We start from the raw sequence: 10,284 nt of genomic DNA, 5'->3' as shown, positions 1-10,284 counted from the left end.
ATCTATGGAAGATTTTCCCGCGTGTATGAATGTATTGGAGGATTTCTTAAATGAACCAAGACAAAGTTTTTTTTTTTCGTAGAAAAGGGTGAAACACTAAAATCACTAACATTAAAACACCCAGAAATCATTTAAGATTCTTCAGTATAATTATTATACTTTTTTCATCTCATCTGTAATGCTAAGTTAGACAGGAACTTATGGACTCTTCGAACATAAGAGCCATGAATTTGTAACTGATGAGTAGCATAGATATAAAAGAAAAAAAATGATTTATTTTAAAAGAAAAAGTAGCAATAAATAAAAAAAATCAATCACAAAAAAAAATTGAATCGAAACTTAAATACAGCTCTGTAAAAAATATTTACGTTGGATTTTTAATTATATGGACGAAAGACTTTTAAAAACACTTTTAAATGTTCTACCTTTTCTGCTGCTTTGAGTCGCAATCTTTCCACTTTAGATGCAACTTCTACGAGGGGTTATCAAAAAGTTCGTGGACTAGCGTCATAAAACTAAAACCGCTTTAGGTACATCAATGAATTTTAAAATATCTAGTTAGCATCATCCTTTTTATCAAAAGAATAAACCATAAATCATAAATTTTATTTTTTGATAAATAAGTAACGTTTTTGTAAGCAATAGTATGCCCAGGCGGCGCTTCCTCGAGCACGACGTTTTTGCGACCTATGTGTAACTGAGAAAAAACTCCTTTGATATAATCATTTGACATCCAAAGATCTCGTTTATTCAGGTATGTGTCGGGAAATAATTGTTACACAAATTTGAAATTTTCACTTCATTCTGGAAGTTCTATGAATATTTATCGTAAATTATACACGGAATGTCCAAACAAAAGGGTGGAGGGGTTTCCGTTTCTAATTTTCTATAAAGTTTTGCCCCTGAAAAAAAATGATATAGACCTAAAATATGTTGAAACTGTCTACAGAGAAATAATATGCACCACGAGTACTTGTATTTTAATTTCAAAATAGATTCAGAGATAAAAAGGATACACAGTTAATGTCGACTTGCAGTCAAGGTGTGAAAAATCAATCACGTCCAAAAATGACAATCATGTGTTGTAGATAATGAACTCCCAAAAGCAAAATATGCTGGCAAAATTAAGCGAGGATCTCTCCCGATGCATAAATCCATTTGGATTATTATATTCATTGAAGGCCACTGTTCATGACATTGTAAAGTCCTATAAACAAGGCGGGTTTAAGTCCGTACTCAGCTCCAGGGAATCTCATCAAAAAAGTGTATGAGGTAGAAGATGCGGACATTGAAAAAACAATGACGTTATCAGACGTCATAAAAGTAAACGACGACAGCGCCGGGTGATCATTTAATGTCGTTTTCATTTTATAATAATTTGGCAAATAATGAACGTATCAGACTAAAATTTTCAACATCTCTTTATTTTTTGTTGTTTTATTTTCCATATAAATTTTGAAAGCACATACTACATAGTACTAATTTTATAGCCTCAGTCCACGAACTGTTTGGTAACCCCTCGTACATAGTTACGTCACACACGTTAAAAGATTTGTAAACCACAAGACTAACAATATTAAAGTTGTTTGTCCTCGAAACCATTAGAACCATATTTTAGTAGATTTCATTGAAAATGTAAAAAAAAACAACAACAACAAAAAACAAGAACTATACAGATCTGAAGGTATAATTTAGAATAGAAGAGACTTATTATTATTTTTTTCTATTTAATACATGTATTTGATCCTCGCCTGTAATTATCAATAAATATTATTGTAAATCTTTCAATCTTTACAGAAAATCTGATAGTGTCAGCTTCTCCTTCCTATGTGTATATGCCAACCAGCTGCTACAACTATACAACCGTGGAAAATGTTACTGTCATAGAAAGCACTACAGTGACTCAAAACGTCACAATAACAGATGAGGTCATACAAACTGTTAACGTCACATTCACTGTAAATTTTACTATGACGGAAAACGTCGCCATAACGGATTATGTATTAGTACAAGAAAACGTCACTAGGACAGAAAACGTCACAGTGACGCAATTTATCGAAAGGACAGAATACGTCACAGAAAACGCGGTTACAGCAATCGTGACTTCTTTTGCTCCCTTCACAGTTACTGTACACGTGCCTATTACTCCATTACCCACAGCATGTGATAGTCAAACCTCTTACATAAATACGTCAAACACGCGTTATATAGAGGAGGCGATGGAGAATATTTCTAAAGCTTTATACGTAGACAAAAAGACGACTAATTCTTACATAAGAACAAAAATAAGTGCACAGGATAATCGACCGTCTTCAGTGACGATGGGATATGTAGGTATCGTGTGTGTGGTTGTGCCGTTTGTTCTAATTCTGTTGTCGGATTTGAAAACCATTTATGTTCATATGTCGGCCATATGCAGGAGCTACAATGAACCATCATCCCCGCCAGCATGACAACGAGCGCTGGATGGATTTGGACTTTAATTTTTTATTTATTAAATCTCTATGCTCACCCTTGCACAATTTCTAGAGACAAAGGCACCATGAAGCCGTGGCATGCAACATATCTCTCCATATTCCAAGATGGCTCTGATATCAAACCCTTTTTTTTGTATGCACAGGGAAGTGACAGAGTGTATGTCATACTAAAATAATCTAGAATTCTGTTGAACTTGCTGGTTTGGCAATTTTTTTTTATCGTCAGTCATCGTAAATCAGAGGCCACGGTTAGGTGGAGTATTACCCGTCGACATGGAAGGATCACTCCTCCATGGCACCTGATCTCACTTCTGATGTTTTAGACGTCTGTGTTTTCTCTACACTTGATATGTCTTGTTTGAATGGACTTTTAAGCTTGAATACTGTTTGTTACCTCCTTATATAACACATTACAATCATCGGGCGTCATTAAAAAAATTGACATGAGAAGAGACCTCAATAAGTCATGTTTCAGTTTTTGGACTGTATATATCATAACATTTTTTTTTTTAAATTGATTGTTTATTACATTAAAATTTATCAATTATCTTAACGGAAGAAGGGGGGGGGGTGAATACGTGACTTTACACATCACGGCAAAGAATGTAATCATAGGGTTGTACAACTGTACCGTTGCCAAATATTTTCAACACATTCCCTTCACATTTTTAGCTCACCTGAGCCGAAGGCTCAAGTGAGCTTTTCTGATCAAAATTTGTCCGTTGTCTGTCGTTGTCGTTGTTGGCGTTGTTGGCGTTGTTGTCGTCGTTGTCGTCGTCGTCGTAAACTTTTCACATTTTCATCTTCTTCTCAAGAACCACTGGGCCAATTTCAACCAAACTTGGCACAAAGTATCCTTGGGTGAAGGGGATTTAAGTTTGTTCAAATGAAGGGCCACGCCCTTTTCCAAGGGGAGATAATCATGAATTTATTAAAAATTAATGGCATTTTTAAAAAATCTTCTTCTCCAGAACCGCTGGGTCAGGAAAGATCAAACTCATGTGGAAGCATCCTCAGGTAGTGTAGATTCAAATTTGTTCAAATCATAACCCCCAGGGCAAGGGTGGGGCCAAAATGGCGGACCGAAGTTTTACATAGGAATATAAAGGAAAAATGTTTAAAAATCTTCTTCTTCAGAACCACTGGGCCAGGAAAAATGAAACTCATGTGGAATCATCCTCAGATAGTGTAGATTCAAGTTTGTTCAAATCATAGCCCCCGGGGCAAGGGTGGGGCCAAAATGGCCGACCCTAGTTTTACATAGGAATATATAGGGAAAATCTTTAAAAATCTTCTTCTCAAGAACCACTGGGCTAGGAAAAATGAAACTCATGTGGAATCATCCTCAGGTAGTGTAGATTCAAGTTTTTTAGTTCAAATCAAGACCCTTCGGGCAAGGGTGGGGCCAAAATGGCCGACCCAAGTTTAACATAGGAATATATAAGAAAAATCTTCTTCTCAAGAACCACTGGGCCAGGAAAGATGAAACTCATGTGGAATCATCCTCAGGTAGTGTAGATTCAAGTTTGCTCAAATCATGACCCCTGGGGCAAGGGTGGGGCCAAAATGGCCGACCCTTGTTTTACATAGGAATATATAGGAAAAATCTTAAAAAATCTTCTTATCCAGTAAAAATGGGCCAGGAAAGATGAAACTCATGTGGAATCATCCTCAGGTAGTGTAGATTCAAGTTTGTTCAAATCATGACCCCTGGGGCAAGGGTTTGGCCAAAATGGCAGACCCAAGTTTTACATAGGGATATATAGAGAAACCTTTTAAAATCTTCTTTTCAAGTACTTCAAAGCTATGATTTGTGATATTTATATGGAATCATCCTCACGTAATGTAGATTCTAGTTTGTTCAAATGATGAACGCCTGGAAGGGGGGGGGGGGTTAAATTCAAGCCCGATGTGCTCAGGTGAGCGCTGTGGCCCCTGGGCCTCTTGTTATTATTAGGTCACCTGAGTAACTCAGGTGACCTATTGCTATCCGTTTTCGTCCGTCGTCGTGTGTCGTGTGTCGTGCGTCGTGTGTTAACATTTGAACATTTTCAGCTTCTTCTCTGAAACCACTTAACCAATTTCAACCAAATTTGGTATACAGCATCTATGGGTGAAGGGGAACAAAAATTGTGAATTTCATGGTCCCTGCCCCCCTGGGGCCTGGGGGGTGGGGCAAAAACCACTTAAATTATTGCAATCTTTAAAAATCTTCTTCTTTACTCCTGGACATCAAGCAGGCAAACTGTTGGCATGAAAGTAATGAGCATTGAGTCCTCTACCAAAATTGTGAAATTCATGGCCCCAGGGTCAGGGGTTCTAGTGCTAGGGCGGGGCTATATAGATTATATAGTGAAAATGCATTATTTCTTTGAAAATCTTCTTCTCTGCTCCTAGGTATTAAATAAACTAACCAAGCACATAGTTATGATGAGCAAGAGTGCCTCTTTCAAAATTGTGAATTTTATGACCCCAGGGTCAGGGGTTCTGGTGTTAGGGCGGGGCTCTATTGGTTATGTAGTGAAAATGCATAAATTATTTGAAAATCTTCTTCTCTACTTCTGGGTATTAAATAAACTAACTAAGCACATAGTTATGATGAGCAAGAGTGCCTATTTTAAAACTGTGAATTTTGTGACCCCAGGGTCAGGGGTTCTGGTGTTAGGGCGGGGCTCTATTGGTTATATAGTGAAAGTGCATTTTTTCTTTGAAAATCTTCTTCTCTACTTCTGAGTATCAAATAAACTAACTAAGTACTTAGTTATGATGAGCAAGAGTGCCTCTTCCAAAATTGTGAATTTTGTGGCCCCAGGGTCAGGGGTTCTGGTGTTAGGGTGGGGCCCTATTGATTATATAGTGAAAATGCATTTATTCTTTGGAAATCTTCTTCTCTGCTCCTGGGTATTAAATAAACTAACCAAGCACATAGTTATGATGAGCAAGAGTGCCTCTTTCAAAATTGTGAATTTTGTGACCCCAGGGTCAGGGGATTTGGTGTTAGGGCGGGGCTCTATTGATCATATAGTGAAAATGCATAAATTCTTTGAAAGTCTTCTTCTCTGCTTCTGGGTATTAGATAAACTATGTAATTAAATAGTTATGTTGATCAAGAGTGCCTCTTTCAAAATTGTGAATTTTATGACCCCAGGGTCAGGGGTTCTGGTGTTAGGGCGGGGCTCTATTGGTTATATAGTGAAAATGCATTTATTCTTTGAAATTCTTTCCTTTGCTTCTGTGTTTATGCCTATGATCCAAATATATATATTCATGATGAAGAAAGGTGCACCTAGCAAAATGGTTATTTTTTATGCCCCCGCCCCTTCCCTGGGACGGGTGGGGGGGGGGGGGGTAACAAAGTAAAAAATTAATTAATGCTTTGAAATTTGCTCTTTGGTGTTAATCAACCATTTTATGATAAAATTTGCAAAATTTTAAAATATGTGGCCCCAGGATCAGTGGTTCCTTTGGGATGAGGTGTACAACTGGTTATAAAGTGGAAGTGCATTTTCTCTTAATTGTACTCTGATCTACCTCTGGGTATTAAGTAAATAGAGTAAGCATGCTAAGTCTAAATTATTATAAGCAATGGTACCTCTTTCAAAATTGTGAATTGCGAATTCCATGGCCTCTGGTTATAACATGAACCAAATTAAATTGTTTGAAAGTTGTTGCACAATACTCAGGTGACCTATAAGGCCCGTGGGCCTCTTGTTGTGAGATTTAAGAGATGGAGATTTGCTAATAGTGTGCTCTTGTCCATCACCTTTAGCGATCTACATAACTTAATTGAGACGCACAATGTAAAGACAAAAAGATACCAAAAAAAAAAAAAAGACCTATTACAATTTTATTCAAGATGTCTTCACATGAGGATAACATTTATTTACATTGTAAATACATGTCACAGTGAAAAATAATTATATATATCGCAATTTCATGGAATGACCAGATTTTAAATCAAACACAAAAATGTAATAAATTGCCACAAAATGTTGGTTACAAAAAGATAAAAAACTTCTTTTACCAGGCGTATGTACAGTATAATGTAAGCAATAGTTTCTTGTTGTAGAATGCACTGGTTTTGTTTTAAAAACCTAAGACAATAAATCTTTTAAAGAATAATACTTATATTGTAAATAGTTTGATGAATTTCAGGATTAATTATGTCATTTCGTTTTTCTTTTACAAGACAACACAAGCAATAGCTGAATTTTTAACCAAAACAATTAATTTTTACTCTAGTTATTGCCTTTAATATTTGAAGTTGTAATGAATCACATTGCCATCCATCCGGTGATCTTAGGATCAGTTTCCTGCACGAGTCTAATACTTACAGTCACCAATTCTCATATGGGAACAAAGTTAGTCTCGTTCTTCAATTTTGTTAAAGAACACATCACAGAAAATGTCACCACAAGCTAGATCCCAGCTTCAATCATTTTTGAGGATTTAGATTCCTCAGTTAAATAATCTTTTCATAAATTTAAATATATTTACAAAAGTTTCATGACAACAATAAGATTATAACTTGTATATTCCAAAATAATTTTTTATCACCGAGGATTTATCCAAAAACTTGTGTCCACTCTGAGACAGGGGGCTGGCAATACGATAATCGCCTTGCAATTCGAACACCCCCGCAAGAAAATTTGTATGATGTCTATCGGATTCAGGCGACCCCCCAAATTTACTGAAAATGAGGTCAACATCGCCCGTCTTGGGCAACATAGGGTGACATTTAATAATACTTTGATACAGAGTTTCTACCGTGTCCTGACCAGTGTGATCAAACGTAGTGGAGCTGTAGATGAAATAGACGCCACCTGTTTTGATGCGCATGTGCGTTCCGTTCATCAGTTCAATGTCGTGTGCAAATGCGGTGCCATATGAATCGTCAGCTATCCACCGCAATTTGTTTTCTGCAATGGAGAAACAAAAAAACTGGAATGCTTGATGAAATACTTAAGTATAAAATACATCAGAATCTGCGTTGTTTTGTCCGTTTTTCTTATAATTTATGAACATAAATTGCAGAATTCAATGAAAAACGCATAATTAATTAATCAGTTATTAATTTTGTCATTTTTCTAGAGTGAATAAATTTCCTTGGTAGATGATGGATGAACCAGAATGTCCTTTATAATCACTGACCCTTTGTAACGGAATTATCCCTGTCCAGATAAAGGTGGGCGGAGTGGGGTCTATTTCTCCACCAGGTGAACGAGTCCCGGATCGAAGAATTATTACCTGGAAAAATAACGTTTATAGATATGATTGGTGTATGACAAAAGTGTGTCTCTATCTTTTCCTTTTTATAATATTTTTTTATCAATTATCTACTGAAATTAACCTCAATTAAATGTCCGTAAAGACATGTTCTACAATTCTTATAGATTGGTCTTTTTTTTTTAAACAAAATTATTGATTCGCCAATAAATACATTTATTTAAAAATATTGGATGTTAAATTTTAACTTGTGTTTCAATAAAATGTTTTTATAAGAACTTCGGAAACTGAATATTTATCTCTTCTAATCTTTATTAGTTGCTAGGTTTAAGAATGTATTGTGCATAGCTATCTCACCTTTGGCATCGTTCTGATTTAGTGTCTGAAAAAGAAGGAAAATCCAAGGTTTGAAAACGAAAGTAGAAACTCAACTTTCCAATATTATTAATTTTTTAAAACATTCCTTCTAAAAATAGCACACAGTAATGTACTTATAATAACTTACCGCTTGTACAAAATCATGAATCACGCTGTTTTTAATGCAGCATAACTTGTGTTGACAATCAGTTGTAACAATTTTGTCGTAAAGTGTCTCATTCACACTCACACTGTTTCCTAAATAGTCACACGAAAAACAAACCGAGTCTTTTGTTTGTACCTCTCCATCACCGCTTACATTACCGATGATTTCCTGCTGGTCTGGAGTGTCAGTTTTAAAACGAAAGTAGGTTCCAACATCATCCCAGTTTAATGCAAGTAAAAATCCGAATACTATCGCTAACAGTACATTTACCACACAGGAAATTATCACTATAATTTTACAAACTTGTCCCGAGTTATTCATTTTCAATATTTTGAATTCACCCCTGTTACTGTTCGTCGTGTTTCTTCTTTATATGCTGTTTTGTAAATGTGGGTTTTTCCATTCCGTGTTGAATTAGCCCACTTTATTTATAAACCTCCACAGATAATAAAGTTTCCAAGGTTACTGTTGAGGATACAGGAAAAAACGTCAGAAGTAGTTCTTTAAAAGCCTATTATATTATAATCGTAATATGTTCAAGTATGAATGATGTATTTATTGAAATTTTGGAAAATTGAGATTTATTTTGAAATAAGGAACTTATAATTATGTAGACATATGAAACTCGTATTTGTATTCTTTTGATTATTTTAGCGTGAAAAACAAACAGTATTCAAACTTAAAATTCCATTGAAACAATTATAACAATAAATGTCAGGAGCAGAGCAAACACGAACCTGTTAAAATAACAGAGATAGAATCAGGTGCCATGGTGGAAGACACATTCCAGCTGACCGGTCACCCCCGCTATGTCTCCTTGTCATGATCGGGATAACGGGAAAATCCGTAAATATAATTGCCCAACAATAAGAATGAAATGTCAATCGGCATTCCACTAATTTACAGAATAAATTTTGTAGTTCGTCAATTGTTGATTATTTGACAGAAAGAGAACATCTCGTCTTATGATATGGAATCACGTAAAACCTTGTCATTGCACAATCAATCATTTGTCTCTCTGAAAACCATGTAAATGGTAAATGAGGTAGATAGATAAAATCGTATTTACTTCAGTGGGCGATATTAATGAAGATAGCTGAAGCTTTTGAGGAATAAATGTACCTACATTTTTTAAAGAATCAACATCTTTTTGGCACATGACTTAAATAAACTTAATAGTTTTTGGGTTAAAACAAATATTTTGTTTAATTTTTTTCTTAATTGGTTTAAAAACACTTCATTTTAAAATACGGCAACATTCTTCTCCTATTAATTATACTCGCATAAGCTGAACTTTTGATTCCATCTACCTCACTCACACTGTCAATTAGAAGGTGATGGTTTGTATTTTATAAATTTTCAAGATAATAAAGTTTATGTTAAATACCCTTTGCACTCAAAATAAGTTTTATAAATTTTATAATTTTAAATTTTTTTGGATTCTTGAAGTTTAATAACCTACTTTCGAATGTATATTGATCTTTTAGTCGTTGCTTGTATGTAGCAGTTAATGAGTATCCATATTTCATTATAGAAATATTCCTTGTACTATACAGTTGATAAACCACGTCTGTCAGAACTAATAAGTACAAAGGAAATACAGTTCGTCATTTTGTCATTTCTTGTTTACGTGACTACACATATACAATTCTACATATATATATTTTTTTCTTTTCTATATATACAGGATGTGTAAACGCTTTCTAGTATGCAATTTATCTCTGATTTACTCCAATAAACCAAAAATAAACACATTTTTCGAAAGAAGGAACTGAAACCGTAAGATTTATCGACAAAAAATACACATGACAGCTAATATGGCTATCCCAAGGTTATTATTGGAATACCGGGAACTTAGCAATAAAACTGAATATAGTTTATTTTGTAATCGCACCGATATCTTAGGTTTCCTGAATCGATAATTGTATTTCCTATCCTAAGAAAATGGAAGATTAAATGGGAAATATCTATTTATATTGACAGGACGCAAAATATTATTGTATTTCTCTTTCCTTGTTTTGAAGCACAGTTAATATATTGTAAAAATTTGTACAGTAT

At 34.9% G+C, this 10,284-nt stretch overlaps 1 protein-coding gene across 1 annotated transcript; it reads right to left on the bottom strand.

The window, feature by feature from the left end:
- Positions 1-6,758: 6,758 nt before the first annotated feature.
- On the bottom strand, positions 6,759-8,644 carry LOC134266200 (uncharacterized). Its single transcript, XM_062748430.1, has 4 exons — positions 8,209-8,644; positions 8,061-8,085; positions 7,629-7,724; positions 6,759-7,396 (listed from the first exon to the last, which is right to left on the bottom strand). Exons 1-4 carry the CDS (start codon positions 8,545-8,547, stop codon positions 6,999-7,001), a joined length of 858 nt encoding a protein of 285 aa, XP_062604414.1. The 5' UTR covers positions 8,548-8,644; the 3' UTR covers positions 6,759-6,998.
- Positions 8,645-10,284: the final 1,640 nt, after the last annotated feature.

Source organism: Saccostrea cucullata, unplaced genomic scaffold (assembly GCF_032062105.1).
Source record: "Saccostrea cucullata isolate Sc308-1 unplaced genomic scaffold, CSIRO_AGI_Scuc_v1 ctg10352, whole genome shotgun sequence".
Lineage (NCBI taxonomy): Eukaryota > Metazoa > Mollusca > Bivalvia > Ostreida > Ostreidae > Saccostrea > Saccostrea cuccullata.
Note: the sequence above shows the minus strand (reverse complement) of the source record. Positions and strands in the feature narration are given on the sequence as shown.

Coding starts and splice junctions, on each gene's coding strand:
- LOC134266200 (XM_062748430.1), bottom strand. CDS start 8,547: ATGAATAACTCGGGACAAGTTTGTAAAATTATAGTGATAATTTCCTGT. Junction 7,725..8,060: donor AAATCAGAACGATGCCAAAG/GTGAGATAGCTA, acceptor TTATTTTTCCAG/GTAATAATTCTTCGATCCGG. Junction 7,397..7,628: donor GGATAATTCCGTTACAAAGG/GTCAGTGATTAT, acceptor TCTCCATTGCAG/AAAACAAATTGCGGTGGATA.